The sequence below is a fragment of the Mchenga conophoros genome, linkage group LG5, assembly GCF_057382185.1.
Source record: "Mchenga conophoros isolate Kocher_MC1m ecotype Shallow Benthic linkage group LG5, M_conophoros_male_GT1.1, whole genome shotgun sequence".
Taxonomy (NCBI): domain Eukaryota; kingdom Metazoa; phylum Chordata; class Actinopteri; order Cichliformes; family Cichlidae; genus Mchenga; species Mchenga conophoros.
In genome coordinates this window covers 2483523-2501181 of record NC_140530.1, presented here as the reverse complement: position 1 = coordinate 2501181, position 17659 = coordinate 2483523, and the positions used below count along the sequence as shown (strand labels likewise).

General features: G+C 43.3%; 1 protein-coding gene across 1 annotated transcript in view; it reads right to left on the bottom strand.

Moving 5' to 3' along the window:
* LOC146573573 (receptor-type tyrosine-protein phosphatase gamma-like) overlaps nucleotides 1–17659 on the bottom strand; it is a 368884-nt gene that overhangs the window by 16190 nt on the left and 335035 nt on the right. Inside the window, exons 10-12 of the mRNA XM_085272820.1 lie at nucleotides 7257–7365; nucleotides 6695–6744; nucleotides 3121–3880 (exon numbers count right to left, since the gene is read on the bottom strand). Of these exons, the coding sequence (XP_085128946.1) occupies nucleotides 3121–3880; nucleotides 6695–6744; nucleotides 7257–7365 (919 nt within the window). The remainder of the gene's footprint in view (nucleotides 1–3120; nucleotides 3881–6694; nucleotides 6745–7256; nucleotides 7366–17659) is intronic.

The window sequence follows — 17659 nt, the reverse complement described above, 5'->3', positions numbered from 1 at the left end:
ATACTTTGGGGGTACTTTTCTTTGAAGGAGACAGGACCACTGCACTGTATTAAGGAGAGGATGAATGAGGCCATGTATTGTGAGATTTTGAGCAACAATCTTCCCTCAGTCAGAGCATTGAAGATGGGTTGTGGTTGGGTCTTCCAACATGACAATGACCCGAAGCACACAGCCAGGATAACCAAGGAGTGGCTCCGTAAGATGCATATCCAGGTTCTGGAGTGGCCTAGCCAGTCTACAAACCTAAATCCAATAGAAAATCTTTGGAGGGAGCTGAAACTCTGTGTTGCTCAGGGACAGCCCCGAAACCTGACAGATCTAGAGGAGATCTTTATGGAGAAGTGGGCCAAAATCCCTCCTGCAGTGTGTCCACACCTGGTCAAGAACTACATGAAACATTGACCTCTGTAATTGTAAACAAAGGTTTCTGTACCAAATACTAACATTGGCTTTTCTCAGGTGTTCAAATACTTATGTGCAACAGTGCTATACAAATAAATTCTTTAAAAATCATACAATGTGATTTCCTGAATTGTTTTTAAAATGCCGTCTCTCACAGTGGGAATACAATGTGAATTTTAGGCTTCTCCATAATTTGTAAAAGGGAGAACTTGCAAAATCGCAGGGTGTTCAAATACTTATGTTCCTCACTGTAACTCCTTAACTGCAGGTCTGGTACTGAGCCCATTTTCAATTTGCCTTTCAAGACTGGAAAATGTGAACCTGTCTTTTTGCTCAGGCTCTACTATTTGGCCTCATTTATTATAATTGTTGTGCTACATAGAGCCGTTCGGTGGTGTTGGAACAATACCTTAAGCTGGGGATTCATGCCATTCTTCATTAAGCAATGCATTTTGTCCTCTTTTTCGTGTAGAAGCAGTCTTAATTTCTCTACTGCCCTCTCCATTTGTATATTGCTTATATGTCCTTCTGGACATCAAGAAGGTGTGACATATCTTCATGCGGTTGAAGCTCTGCATGTTCAAGTTGCTTTAAATGTGAGACTAACTGACTGTGTATTTTATTAATCACATAGTTTTTTTTCCTGAGATTTGAAGTATATCACATAATTTAATCAGCTGCTCTTCCGTCAGTTGATACAGTGTTTCTTTCATTTTCAGCTGTAGCTTCTCTACTTCAGACTCCAGAGGAGTTAGCACAGGCAATGAAATGAGTGTTTATTAGACTTGAAAGATTTTTGCTGCCTCCTAGTGATTACTGTTTACTTCAGGATACAAACGCCAATGTCAGTCTAGTAACATCTCTGCTGCTTTGCAGTGCTCCTTTCTGATGCCTGGGTCATCTGGCTTTTTCTTACAGCTCAGGCGTGGTCCTCAAGGCAAATATCCTAGTGGTGCTTCCAAATGTTGTGCCCTTAAACAGGGGAAATAGTAAGGGGCAATGAATGAGACACTGACAGCAGCTCTTGCCTTCACCTGACTGTATTGAGTATCAGCTACAAAAGATACAACCAAATCCACATTTTCTCTGCATGGATACATCAGTCTCAGGACCATAGTTTCCAAACTAAGTTATTCTTCTTTGCTGTTTCAACATTCAACAAGTGTCTTCTTAACACACATATTTTACCTGACACATTCAATGACTTTCCACAGTAATGAAATAATACTTTGAGTATGTATGGCTCTCATGGTTAACTAAAATACAAATCATGGCAGAATAATCATCATACAATATGGCAGGATGATAGCTAAAGCTAGCTTACACAGCAACAGAGTTAACCTACATTTTACTCCTTCTCACATCTGTCATTTGTCTAATCTCTACATTGTTATGTGTAACATTGTTTCTCCACTTTCACTGTGGTACTAACTTTCACTGACCATTAGAACAAGTGGACTGAAAGCTGTGCAGTAAAAAGTATGCAGTGCATTTATATTACATTATTACAACAGTATTACATATTTATTCATGTAACTCAGTATTTTCTCAGCATGTTCTTTTTTTGACTCTTGTATAATGTTAAATGTTTGTCATTTAAATGTCCTTCTAAAAAGTCAAAGTCTGTTTCGCTTCTTCCCTTCAGCCAGTTGTCCCAGATAACTGGATTTTTAATAACTTACTACAGTTAAACCAGGACGAAACACAACTATTAGGGCTAAAGCTAAAGGTCAGAAATTTCTTATAAATTGTTTCTGGAGAGTGTTACAAATTGTTACTTCAGCATTATCAGTGATGCTGACCTCACTTTCCAGGACCATATCTACAATATATAGAACAGTTTTTATCTAAGAAAATTGGAAATGTTAGCACCTTTACCAAAGAAATCTCCCCATGTTGTCATTTGGCCGTACTACTGTCCTGGGTTTTAGTTAAAAATAAAATATCATGAGATTATACCTATGCTCAGATGATTACTGCTTTAGCCTTCAAAAAGACATATGAAGCAGGTCATGCTTTGCAATTTGATTAACAAGTCGCTAATCCATGAAAATGTAGTATCCCTGAGATCCTTCCTTTGTTTGTGACACATTTCAAAACATCAAAATGTAGATGGTCAAAATGCTCAACTTCAGCCCTCACAGCAGGAGCTCATTAACATACGGGTAACACAGAGGCCACACACACTCATATATATATATATATATATATATATATATATATATAGAGAGAGAGAGAGAGAGAGAGAGAGAGAGAGAGAGAGGGATAGAGATCGAGTCTAGTTAAGGCGTAGTCACTTGTAAACTTTTGTAAACCTAGCTAGCCTGGGACCTCCATCTTTGACATTCATTGTCCAATATATCCACTATCCTTCTTCTCCACAAGTCTAAATGATAAATTCCCCCTCCAAAATAAAGCAAAAATGGTCAACACACTAATACTCATTTTCAAATAAATACTCAAAATTGTTGTTATAACCAGCTAGTCTATGAAGGAGCTGGACCTTAGAGCCATCCCCACAAACAGTACACAGAAGCCCACAATGTGTTAAATAGCAGCAGGCAACACAAGTTGTAACATGTTTCATAACAAGTAATCTCATGACTAATGTAAAGGGAGATATTAATAGAACAAACAGAATCTGCTCTTCCGCAAATAGGCGAAACAGCTAATATTCTTATAACCACTGGTTTGTACATGACCACCTTGTTGACTTACCGGTGTGGTAGGAGAAAGGCCTGTGCTTTTCATCCCTCATTATGCGGTGCCTAAGTGTCACTGACAGGTCCTCCTGGATGGGGACTGCTGCTGTTTGATTGGCTGATTCTGCGGTAAGACTTGGGTAAGAGTGAAGTGGATTGTAAGCATTTGCTTTTAGTTGGTCTTTTCGAACAGGCGGTGGTTTAGTAGGCTCTTTTTCAGTCTGTTCCTTCTCCCGTGCACCACAGTAAGGCATCTTACCAAATAAATGCTTTGCTGCTATGTTGCTATCCTTCCTCTTTGCCCTGCTTAAACCTCCCGATCCTTTCCTCTCCTTGTCTTTTTTCTCTTCTTCTTCCTTCTCATCATCCGTAGCCTCGCCTTCCCTCTCTCTGTCCTCTCCTTGACCTTTGCAGTTTTCTCTGTCCTCACTCCCAGCTTCATTATTATCCTTAACTGCTGCACTGACAACAGCAGGCGTGTCTTTCATCTGCTCACTGGCTTTGGTAGCCTGGTGGTGAGAGGTGGGATTGTGGTTGGGTGCTCTGCTTGGCCAAATGTAGCTGGGAAAAGAGGAAATGACACCACCACTGAAGCCCAGGCCAGCCAGTAAAGTGCTGGTCACCACAGATGCCACAGTTGCTTGACTACCACTGGAGGATGGACCAATGCCTGTTGCCATAGAGACAAATGAGAAGGGGATACCAGATGAAGTCCAAGTTGATGAGCCAGAGGAAATGGGAGCCATATCAGCCGAGGAGGCTGGAGACAGTGTTGGCTGAGAAAGGAAAAAAATGTAGTTAATACAAAGACGCATCGTCAGTCATCCCATGAACTCACTGAGCTTTGACATTATAATGAAGAAAATTACAACTAATGTAAACTGTGAGATTTCACTCACCTTGTTTGTTCCATTTATTTGTTTTACCAAATCTTTTTATCTTATACAGAGTAGAAACTGCAAATTCTCAAATACAACCATATACATCAGAGTATTACGTTGTATCATAATAATGAGAGTGCACAGCATGAGCATCATGTGCAACAAAGATTATGACAGGACATCTCTGTGTGGAAAAAAATGAAGTTTACGATCTGCTTGTAAAACATGATGGCAGGGTTTTAGTATGTCAATAATAATATCATGAATCCTTTTCGGGTAACACACATTACAGATATTACATACCTGTCTGACATACATTTACCTGATTATAAGTTAAATTATTTGATTATATATGCAAAATCAGAACAAGATTAAAGGGTCAGACTGAGCTTTAAAACTAGAAAACGTCAAAATATGTTTCAATTTTTAAGGGTCATTAGAAATGGGCAAAGATTTAAAAACCTTTGAAGAAAAAAAAACTGACATTAGAACTTTGAGGCCTTAAGGCAGGGCTGCCCAATCCCAGTCCTCGAGAGCTACCGTCCTGCAGCTTTTAGATGCATCCCTACTCCAACACAGCTGAATCAAATGAATGGCTTGTTATCAGGCCTTTGCCAAACACGATGGCATGCTGAAGAGGTAATCAAACCATTTGATTCAGCTGTGTTGGAGTAGGGATGCATCTAAAAGCTGCAGGACGGTAGCTCTCGAGGACTGGGATTGGGCACCCCGGCCTTAAGGTGTCATATGACGTGAGATCAGTCACATGAAAAACAGAACATTAACACTGTTAACCTCTTAATCGCTTTCATCAAGAATTCTTTGATTCGTGTGAAATGTGAAATTTATCTGAACTATGGTCAATAATTTACCAGTGACTAGTTACAGACATCAATGAATTCTAGGTGAATTCATACCCTTTTAAATGATTGTATGGAATGAAGCAAGAAAGAGAGAATGCAGTTAGAGTTTGGTCGTTTCTGAAAATTTGGTTGCATAAATAAACTAAAATAAAATCTCTTCATCCATATGCATATGAACTTGATTTTTCCTGACTCTAATGCTTATTGAGACACTGATGTTCATATGAGAGAGGCTCACACAGAATCAAAAGTCAATACAGGGAGTGCAGAATTATTAGGCAAGTTGTATTTTTGAGGAATAATTTTATTATTGAACAACAACCATGTTCTCAATGAACCCAAAAAACTCATTAATATCAAAGCTGAATGTTTTTGGAAGTAGTTTTTAGTTTGTTTTTAGTTTGAGCTATTTTAGGGGGATATCTGTGTGTGCAGGTGACTATTACTGTGCATAATTATTAGGCAACTTAACAAAAAACAAATATATACCCATTTCAATTATTTATTTTTACCAGTGACACCAATATAACATCTCCACATTCACAAATATACATTTCTGACATTCAAAAACAAAACAAAAACAAATCAGTGACCAATATAGCCACCTTTCTTTGCAAGGACACTCAAAAGCCTGCCATCCATGGATCCTGTCAGTGTTTTGATCTGTTCACCATCAACATTGCGTGCAGCAGCAACCACAGCCACTGACACTGTTCAGAGAGGTGTACTGTTTTCCCTCCTTGTAAATCTCACATTTGATGATGGACCACAGGTTCTCAATGGGGTTCAGATCAGGTGAACAAGGAGGCCATGTCATTAGTTTTTCTTCTTTTATACCCTTTCTTGCAGCCACGCTGTGGAGTACTTGGACGCGTGTGATGGAGCATTGTCCTGCATGGAAATCATGTTTTTCTTGAAGGATGCAGACTTCTTCCTGTACCACTGCTTGAAGAAGGTGTCTTCCAGAAACTGGCAGTAGGACTGGGAGTTGAGCTTGACTCCATCCTCAACCCGAAAAGGCCCCACAAGCTCATCTTTGATGATACCAGCCCAAACCAGTACTCCACCTCCACCTTGCTGGCGTCTGAGTGGGACTGGAGCTCTCTGCCCTTTACCAATCCAGCCACGGGCCCATCCATCTGGCCCATCAAGACTCACTCTCATTTCATCAGTCCATAAAACCTTAGAAAAACCAGTCTTGAGATATTTCTTGGCCCAGTCTTGACGTTTCAGCTTGTGTGTCTTGTTCAGTGGTGGTCGTCTTTCAGCCTTTCTTACCTTGGCCATGTCTCTGAGTATTGCACACCTTGTGCTTTTGGGCACTCCAGTGATGTTGCAGCTCTGAAATATGGCCAAACTGGTGGCAAGTGGCATCTTGGCAGCTGCACGCTTGACTTTTCTCAGTTCATGGGCAGTTATTTTGCGCCTTGGTTTTTCCACACGCTTCTTGCGACCCTGTTGACTATTTTGAATGAAACGCTTGATTGTTCGATGATCACGCTTCAGAAGCTTTGCAATTTTGAGACTGCTGCATCCCTCTGCAAGATATCTCACTATTTTTGACTTTTCTGAACCTGTCAAGTCCTTCTTTTGACCCATTTTGCCAAAGAAAAGGACGTTGCCTAATAATTATGCACACCTGATATAGGGTGTTGATGTCATTAGACCACACCCCTTCTCATTACAGAGATGCACATCAGCTAATAGGCTTAATTGGTAGTAGGCTTTCGATCCTATACAGCTTGGAGTAAGACAACATGCAGGAAGAGGATGATGTGGACAAAATACTCATCTGCCTAATAATTCTGCACTCCCTGTAGTGTTGATTCACATCCATTATCCTTACCATTCCAGTTTTTACAATCCTCGTCCCTTCAAAGATCCTGGTAGTGTTCGCTAAAACAAGAGAAAGAAAATAGTATCTACAGTGAAATGCAGGACTGAGGAACACTTAAACAGATGTTTGCAAACTAGTTTGAGTCCACTATAAGCTCATTAACCACTTCATGAAACAATGTAAATGTAAGTCACTGAATACATATTAAGGAAGCTAATTAACTGGATGTAATTAAATTGAATTATTACACTTTCAATTGTCTGTCCTTTAGTCTGCAGCTACTGATACATCACTAGCTTACATTAATAACCTTAATATGAATGACTAAAATATTATGATCAAAGGAATAAGTAATAATACATTTTGAAATATTAAGGTTATTATGGCTTATACACCAATAATATGCAGGGCTGATGGAAATACTGATAGTAAGGAAGACATTGGAGAAGAGAATGTGTGAATTCGTAACACACACACTTAGAGTGTGTGTGTGTGTGTGTGTGTGTGTGTGTGTGTGTGTGTGTGTGTGTGTGTGTGTGTGTGTGTGTGTGTGTGTGTGAGCACGTACTACCTCTAAAAAGCATACTCTGACTGAAGTCACTGCGCATGTCATTAGTGCAGACAGCCTGGACTCGAAAGAGGTAGAGCACATCGGGGGAGACAGGAGAAATGATGGCCTCCTGGACAACAACACAAGTTGCAGCAAGAAAATCGGTAAGTTTGGCATGCTGAGTTATGTCAATGAGAAATCTTTATGTCTTCCTCCAAGTAAATGACAGTAGGTAGCATATGTTAGCAGAGTGGGAATAAAACTAAACATTTGTAAACCTGAAATGCCTTTTTCTATGATATGCAGTTAATTCCATCAATGTGACTTAAAGTGGTCACTTTTCATGTGGAAAAGTTTGTTTTTTTAAATATTTGACTGCTTTTTCTAAAATTACTATTTTAAAATATGAATGGTATATAATAATAATGGTATATAATATAATTATGACTGATGGCTGTTCGTTGGAATGTAGCCTGAATGCATTACATAAATGTAAGGGGGTGGACAGAAAAACTTTTGCCAGTTCAAACATATTTTTCAAGTTTGATTTTTAGAATTTCGTGGTCAACAGTATCAAATGCTTTTTTATAGATCTAGAAAGACTCCAAGTGCATACTTCTTGTTATCCATACATTCTGTTATTTCTGTTTATTAAAAAACCTTTTAAAAAAAAAACCAAAAAAACAAAAACATTAAAAGCACAGTTTCAGTGCTATGTAGCACTCTGGCATCTAACCGAAATGTTTCAGAGATGCCATTTTTCCCAGAAAAGCCTGGAGCGGAAGGAAGACAATTCTTCTCCAGGACCTTGACAAAGTGAATGAAAACAGCAGAAATCTGGGGGATAAGAAAAAGCTGGAGGAGTGATATGAGACCTGATAGCAGCAACCTTATTGACTACCAAAGCCTGAAGTAGAAGTGACGAGTTCAGAGAATAGGCTTAACTAGTAAATCATCTTTATTCTTAACCAAATTCTTAACCCTATAATAATCCAAGTATAAGTGTGATTAATATGTTAAATTACAAATGTAGTTTGAGTAGTGAAAATGACTGGTCTAATGTCTGAATTTTGTGTGTGTTGACATTATCCAGCTTTGACCTTTTAGTGTCTGCAGGAATGTGGGAAATATAAGTATGTCGCCAGTCCATCATTATGCATGATTTGGCATGGTAATAATTATAGCACTGGTGAACACAGAACCTTAATTCATATGTGATTATGTTTAATTCTGATCAGGGGCACTTTCTTTTAATGCCTGACTTCTAAAATACTTGATTTAATAAAAAGAAAATGTATTAATTATATTTTCAATAAACTGAGTTAATGTCACGGTACAGAACCTGAATCATGGCTACAAAACCTAGGCTGAAGCCAAAAGCAGCCACAAATATTGGTGTTCAACCCGGTCAAAAGCTTTTTGTTGGTCTAGAGAAATGAGACCAACATTTATACCCAAAGAGCTAGAGAGGTCCAAAACATCCCTAATCAAAGTGACATTATCACTTATCAGCCTGCCGGGGACGCAATACGTTTGGTCCCCATGAACAACAGAAGCCATCACGTCACGAAGCCTGGTGGCCAGGACTTTGGAGAAAATCTTATAGTCTGTACAGAGCAACGATACCTATCTCCAGTTCTTCAAACTGCGCAGATCTCCCTTCTTTGGCAGCAGAATGATGACCGCCCGTCTACAGCTCAGAGGCGGCAAGCCTTTCTGCAGACTATCTGTGACAACCTCCAGCAAATCCTCAGCCATCACAGACCAAAAGTCTTTGTAGAACTCAACAGGAAGGCCATCCATGCCAGGAGCTCTACCATTCTGAAAACTCATCAGAGCAGCATGAAGTTCACGCAAAGTTGGCTGAACCTCCAGTTTTCGATTGGTTTCAGCCGCCACCTGAGGGAGTCCCTTGAAGAATCTATTGCACAAACTAGGATTTTCTGAGAAATCACTCTTAAAAAGGTCCTTATAAAAGCTGACAGCAAACTGTCTGATCTCAGAAGGATCCGAGATTATTGAGCCATCGTGAGACAGAGAGTGAATAATTTTTCTTTGCCCATTCTTCTTTTCCAGTCCAAAGAAAAAGTGAGATGGGGCATCCATCTCCGTGACACTGAGGAAACGTGACCTGACCAAAGCCCCTTTGGCTGTCGTGCCCAACAGGTCAGCTAAAAAAGCCTTTTTGGATTTGAGGGAATCTAAAAGCCCCCGGTTTCCTGTAGACACCGCTAAACTCTGCAGTTCTACCACCTGAGTCTCTAGGTTTCTCATAGATCTGGGTATGTCTCTAGTCACATCACGAGTGAACTGTTGACACAATTGTTTGATCTGACACGTCCCAAAATCCCACCACTGCTGGATACATGCAAAGTCAGATTTAGATTTCCAGTGAGTGAGCCAAAAAAATTCAAAAGCTGTCCTAAAAGTGTTGTCATGTAACAGGGCCATATTGAAATGCCAGTAGGCACTCCTTACATGAACATTTTTAATGAAAACAGAATAATGAACCAGACAATGATCAGAGAAACCAACAGGGGTTATCTGACAGTCCTTAAAATACTCAAATGATGTTTAAATGAGTATATGCGATCCAGTCTTGCCAAAGATAAATGATTGTCCTTAGAATGACTCCATGTGTACTGCCACAGATGTCCATTGAAAAACCTCCACACATCTGACAGGTCCACAGCTGCAGCCAGCTGCCTAAGCCTGCGAGAGGACGCAGGATGAGGTTCGATGTGGTTCCTATCCAAAGGTGGGTTAGCAGTACAATTGAAATCCCCACACAAAAACAAATACTCATCATCGCTAGAAACCTTAACAGTATCACACAGGACATCTAAAAAACCCATTCTGTCCACTCCTTTAGTTGGTGCATATACATTGAGAAAAACAAAAGTCACATGTTCATATTTGACTTTAACTTTCAGCAAACACCCCTTGATTATTTCCTCTGCTTCGCAAGAAACAGGTAAAAAATTCTTAGAGAACACAATCCCCACACCTCCACTACAACTGGACTTATGACTACAAAAACATCTCCCCCACAGCCCTTCCTCCAGTCACTCTCATCGTCACCAGTACTGTGAGTTTCTTGAACCAACATAAGATCCAATTTCTTTAGGTTCATAAGCTCAAAAAAAAGCAGCTCTTTTTACCTCATCTCTAACACCATTCAAATTTAATGTGCCTATCTTGAATTCAGACATGAGAGAAGCGAGACAGAGGAAAAAAGACAGTGACATATAGAGTGTGTTCCTAAACATCATCGTCATCATCAGCAGTAAGTGCTTGAGATCTCACTTTCAAAATCAGTTTCTTTAAACGATAGATCTCTTGGTCTGTCAACACATCATCAATAAAATTCCCTGATTTTTGTCAGGACCCGAGACGACTCAACAAAAAGCTTAAGGTCCGGAAAATAATCCTCCACTTTCACCATCCTGAGGCCTTTGGTTTTCTGCAAGAATTTCCTGATCTCAGCAGGAGAGTACAGATTCTGGTGTTCCTGGCTTAGGGACAAATCACTTTCAGACTCCATGCTGCTCTCTCCTGCTCTGTTTCCTCTCTTAGCTTTCGACATTTTTGTACTACAGTGGGCAGGTTCCGAGCTCTTTCTCTTTTGAGACAACTTCAGCAAATCCTCATCAAGCATGTCGTCATCCTCACAAAGATCATCACACACAGACTCAAGAGTCGTGTCAGCTGTCTGACTGGTGTAAGAAAAAACTGCAGACTGGTCATTAGTCAGATCCGGTTCCACACCATCAACACTTTTCACAATGCCAGTTTCATCAGACCCGTTACTGCTTGGAAAATGCCGGTTTTCCACAGGCGCCTCGGCAGCGGGGTCCACCTCAGCTATGGCAGAGCTCAGCGGGTTTCGCATGAGTGATCGCCGGGTCCCTACCAGGAGATGACCCAATGGCATCATCCGCGGGCTGCGTGTTTCTTCGTCTCTCTGGACAGGAGCGAAATAAATGCCCTTCTCCACCACAACCAAAACATTTCATGCTCTCAGATGAAGCAAACACCATGTAGTTGAAACCCTCTATTTTGAACGTGAAAGACAGGTTCAGCTCGCCAGCGTTGTCTTTGAGGATCATAAAAACCTGCCTTCTGTGACACACATGTTTGAGGAGCACAGATTTGCACCCCAAAGAGACCGTCTTTATGGGCGAAACCAGTTGGCCATACCGTGACAGCTCCTTGGCTAAAGTTTCATTTTTAATAAAAGGAGGCGCATTTGAGATGGTAACCTTTTTAGCAGGGCTAACCAACGGGAGAGCAGGCGTAAAGGTGTCGTGAATGACGACGACGCTTTCCACCAACTCATTAACTTTAGGTACCTTAACAAGAAAAATAATAATAGCACCGTTCATACGGGAGGCAGATTTCACGCTGTCATAGCCCACCACCTCTCCTACAGCCAAAACAGCTTCTTCCACCGAGCAATTCACAGTCGGTATAAGTTTGACAGCATGACGGCGTGTCAGCTTCTCAAACCCTGCACCACCCTCAACAGCGGGCACTGTGCCAAGCCAAGACGGTAGCAAAAGCTACCAAACCAGCCGGCAACAAACAAAACACACCAACAACCATGTGTCGAAAAAATAAACACCTGACAGTGAAAGAAGAAAAGAGGAACCCGAAAACAGAAATCCACTCACTCCGACACTCCCATTCCCAGCCCCATTCACTCAGAAAGAGAGAGAGAGGGAGGGAGAGAGGAACAGAAAGACAGAGAGGGAGGAACAGAGAGAGAGAGAGAGAGAGAGGAACAAGAGAGAGAGAGAGAGAGAGAGAGAGAGGAACAGAGACTTTTTGACTTTTCACACAACTTTATTTACACCGAATTAAAAACAAAAACAGAAACAAAAAAAACTGACACAAAAATTCTACCACATAATCACAACATTCATTGTACACCAAACATTAACTAAGGTACCCAGCACACACACTCAAAAGTTAAGCACAAGTGTCCCATCCGCTCCTACTGAACACAAAACCCTTCCAATGCCCCACACAGTTTCAAAGGAGTCCAGACTGTCAGTCAGAGAGTAAAAAGCATGCTCTACTCTCAGACGGGATGCTAACAGGCCCTTTAGACTTTGCACAACATCAGTCCAACCCTGACCTAGCATCAAAACAAACAAAGGTACAGAGAAAGCCTCCCCTAAAGATTCCACCCACTCCTGCAACAAAGAAAATAAACCCACCAGCCGCGGACAACAGACCACTAAGTGCTCCAGCGTCTCCCTTTCTGAACAAAAAGGACAACCCTCCCCAGTGCCCGGGTCCAGGTGGGCCCTGTGTCTGTTCGTGGCTATTGCTCCATGTATAATCCTCCACTGGAGGTCAGCCATCCGTTTTTCAACAGGAGGCTTATACAGGACCCTCCACCTGCCTTTAGGGGTAGAGACCGAAGCAAAAAACTCAGTCCATTTTGAGTCCCGGATTCCAACCAGAGAGCGGAAATTCAGCAACTTAACACAGCATAAATAAAGCTGCTTCTTGCCACAAGAGCTGAAACTATCCAGCACTGGTGTCCCCAGGGAGAGCAGCATGCCACTCCCCTCAGGCTGCTCCTCAAAGGCAGGACTGCCCATCAATGAAGGGAAAACATATTCACTGTCATCAGCCCATTGATCAGCCAGGACACGGTCTCCAGCAAAGTCTCTCAGTGAAGGCGACAGAGATTGCCAAACGTCCTCCATAATCCTCTCCAGCACTCTGTAGGACTTAATGCCTGTGACACCACCAAGTGCACCCAGAGACATCCTTGTAAGATGACCCAGTTTGACAACACCAGCCTCCACAAACTTGGTCCGTATTGTAGCAGAAGAAAATACAGTGCTGGGAAAAAAGTCATTAAAAAACAGCGGCTCCTCGAAAAGCCACATCCCAGGTCTTGGAGCACGTGCGACCTTCAGCGTCCGCCAGGCGTTCATCACCGAGCTGTAAAATGGCACAAGTCCAGACAGATCCACCTGATCCAACTTCAGAAGAAAGAGGTGTTTATCCAATCCAAGCCGGCCCACTCTCCTAAGCAGCAGCTGAGCAGAAGCCAGCCAGCTGTGACCACAGCCATACAGCAGCCTCTGTGCCGTCTGCAGTCTAAAGGTTGCTGTTCTGGACAAAACATCTATTAGGCCTTGTCCCCCCTCCGCCACAGGAAGATACAGGCCCGCTGCACGAAGCCAATGCTGTCCCGACCAAACAAACTTCACCAGAAGCCGCTGCACCTCCTCCAGAAGACCAGGTGGTGGCACTAAAACAAGCAACCTGTGCCATAAAGATCAGTCAACCAGATTGTTAGCTACCAGAACTCTACCCCTGTAGGACAGGTAGGGGAGCAACCGGTTCCATTTAGACAGCTTAGCCTCCACCTTTTCCCGCACTCCCTCCCAGTTCTGCTTCACGAAGTCATCACTCCCCAAGTAAACCCCAAGAGTTTTAATGCCCCTTCGACCCCAGCGAACGTTCCCAGGAAGCGTGGGAATACTCGACAAGTTCCACTGCCCCACCAAACAAGCCTCACTCTTATCCCAATTTACCCTAGCTGAGGAAGCGTTCCCATACAAAACCAGACATTCCTGCAATTCCTGCACATCCCTTTGATCCATAATAAAAACATTAACATCATCAGCATATGCCGACAGGATATGACAGGAGGGCTCTGAACCATATCCGGCAAAGAAAAACCCCTCAACCTGCTTCTCAGTCTACAGAGAAAAGGCTCAATAGCAATGCTATAAAGCTGTCCAGAGATAGGGCAACCTTGTCTAATCCCTCTCCGAACCAGCACAGGACAACTCAACCCCCCTCCCACCTTCACAACACAGCAAGCATCGCTATACAACAGCTTCACCCAAGTCAGAAACCCCCACCCAACACCAAAGGTCTGCAAGGTAGAAAAAAGAAAATCATGGTCCACACGGTCAAAAGCCTTCTCCTGATCAAGAGAAACGATGCCAACATTAGCATTGTACACTTCACAAATATCAAACACATCTCTCATTAAAAACAAGTTATCAATCAAAGACCTATCTGGAATACAGTAAGATTGATCCACACCAATCAGCAGGTCAATGACCATTTTCAGTCTGTTCGATAAAACCTTGGAGAGAATCTTATAGTCTGCACATAAAAGGGCCGCTGGTCTCCAGTTCTTAAGAAGGGTTAAATCCCCCTTCTTTGGTATGAGAGAGATAACTGCACGCCTGCAGGAAGCTGGAAGTATCCCTCCTACAAAACACTCCTTAAACATGTCCAGCAGGTCCCAACCCAGAAGACTCCAGAAGTGCTTAAAAAAGTCTGAAGGTAAACCATCTATTCCTGGAGCTTTGCCTGAAGCCTTCTGAGACACCGCCGCAGACAGCTCATCCAAGGTTATATCCCTGTTCAAAACGTCCAGATCCCCTGGGCTCAGCTGAGGAAGCCCCTGCAGAAGGTCCGAAGCAGAGTCCACATCACAGCCATCCGCACTAAACAAGTCCGTGTAAAAGGCCACTGCATGCCGTCTCATCTCAGCCGGATCCGTGGTCACTCTTCCATCCGAAAGCTGAAGACACACCATTTGCTTTCTGTGAACCACAGATTTCCCCAAATTAAAGAAAAACGTGGTTGGAGCGTCCATGTCCTGGAGCTCCTTTAGCCCTCTCATGTAAAAAATGGTTAAGCTCTTGCCTTTTAGAATGAAGACAGGCATTATCCTGCTGACCAAACTGTGAACCAGAGACAGTCTCCACATGTGTTATATCCTTTTCAAAGTCCTGCACAGTTCTCATGATATTGGCTGTCAAAAGAAAACTATATTGCCGACAGAACACACGAATTTGGGCCTTTCCTACCTCCCACCATTGAGTAAGGGAATCAAAATCACCCTTCCGTGATCTCCAGTAATCCCAAAAATACCTAAAATTGTCACAGAATATCCGATCATGCAACAATTTTATATTAAACCGCCAAAAAGATTTGGATTTGCTGGTGGGAGATAGAAACAGCTCCAGTAAAACTAAATGATGATCCGTAAAAACAACGGGAAAACACTGACAGTTAACAATTCGAGCAGTAAATGAAACAGACACATTAAACCTGTCTACTCTCGCTGCACTAACCCTGCCATCAGTCACTTTCACCCAGGTATACTGCCTGGATGAGGGATGCTTCATCCGCCACGCATCAACCAAGTTAATTGTCCGTAAAGTGTAAAGTTAGTCCCCATAGGGAAATAGCTCCTCTGCATTTAACCCATTCACCCAGTGAAGCAGTGGGCAGCCACCAGTGCAGCGCCCGGGGAGCAGTGTAGGGACGGTACCTTGCTCAGGGGTACCTCAGGGTAGCCGTTCAGTGGAGTCGAACCCCCGACCTTCCGATCATGGGGCCACCACTCTACCTACTGAGCTATCCCTGCCGTAGGATATCTGTTAAAGCAGAAGATGACTGAAGATGCGGCTCCGCCCCAGTCCTGTCCAAAGTAAAGTCAAGACAACAATTCCAGTCCCCACCCAACACAACACAGTCCATTTGAGCAGCACCACTTAATTTTTCTCCTAATGTTTCAAACAAAATCGAATGCTCCGCCCATGAGGTTGGTGCATAGACATTAACAAAAGTAAAAACAAAACCTTCAATTTCAGCCGTCACCAAAAGGACTCTGCCTGCCACCATCTCTATGCTGAAAATAACATTCGCATTTAGAGAAGGAGAAAACAAAATAGCAACTCCTGCGCTAAAACTTGTCCCATGGCTAAGAAACTTCTGCCCTCCCCACCACAGATCCCAGTCTATCTCATTCAAACTGTCAGTATGTGTTTCTTGGAGAAAGACTATATCTAATCTCTTCTGTTTGATCACCTCAGCTAATAAGGCTCTTTTATCGGCATCCCTGCACCCATTCACATTCAAGGAGGCCACCCTCAACCCGTGCACATAAGAGGAAGCCATCAAGAAAGCAAACAGAAAAACCCAGCAGAGATGAAACACCCAGTGTTGTATGATCATAACGTTACAGCGTAAAAAACTCCAGTGTCTCTACCGATTCAGACGCTTCAACTGTTTCCTCAGACCAGTAACATGTTTCTTCAGACGATAACGCTTTTTACCATCCAGCAAGTCCAATCCCACAACCTTCTGAAGAGTCATAGCTGACCGAACGAATTTCTCAACATCAGGGAAATATTCCCTAACATCACCTTTCTACCAAAGGTGTCGTCCAGAAAAGCAACGATTTCCTCCAAAGAATACAAATCCGCATTTTGAGAGACACTGTCTGCCACAGAAACATTATCAGAGTCAGAATCACACTCCATGTCATTCGTGTCGTAACCATAACCACCAGCAGGTGTCCGGCGCTGCTGCTCCTCCACCTCTCCGTCCCCCGAGGCAATAACACACTCTACACCCAACTCAGAGCTCCCCATTTCATCCCCAGTCTGCGCCGTACTGACCGCAGGTCCAGCCTCCACCCTCTCTGTCGGCTTGGTCGTAGTCAGGCAATCACTCACCTCACTCCACACCAAAGCCGAAGCACCCGTGGGAGAAACGCCGACCTCACCTCGCACCGAGGGCGCAGCGTCCTCCTGAGAAAGGGCAATTCCACCACGCGCTGGAGGCACAGCTCCAGCCGGGTCCACGGCGGCCTCGCCCTGCACTATAGACACAGCCTCAGCCGGGACAAGAGCAGCTTCGTCCCGCACTAGAGGCACAGCCTCAGCCGGGGCAACAGCGGTCTCACCCCGCGCCGAAGGCGTAGCAACGTCCAACACCTGCTGCCCGCTAACCCCCTCCCCACTATCATCCACAGAAGGTCCCACCGCAAGCTGTCTGTGAGGACACATTAATTTCTTATGACCCACATCTCCACACTCAAAACATTTCATGTTCCCAGAACTAGCATACACCATGTAGAGCCCTTCTTCATGTCTGACACGGAAGGAGACATCCAGTGTCTGTGTGGGGGAGTCCAAAAACATGAACACCTGCCTCCGAAGGGACTGAACATGCTTCAACTTGGCGTCCTTACAGCCCAGACTCACAGTCCGGAAGCCACTGGCAAATCTCCCAAAGCGCTTCAGTTCCTGCTCTAAAGCCGCATTGGGAATAAACGGAGGCACCCCCGACACAGTGATCCGAGTGGAGGGCACTGCGAGGGGTGAAACCTGCATAAATTCATCGTTCAAATACAGGCCACTCTCTATCAGCTGATTGACAAACCCCTGCTCTTTCAAGAATATGACAACCGCTTTATTCATACGTGAAGCAAACGATATGTTTCCATGCCCCACCCACTCACCTACAGCCAACAGCACCTGCTCGACAGTGGTGCTCGGCTGCGGCACCACCCTGACTCCATGCTTCAAAGACAGGGACAGCGTCCCACCGGACGCCATCCCTGTCAAACTGAAACACAAACTACA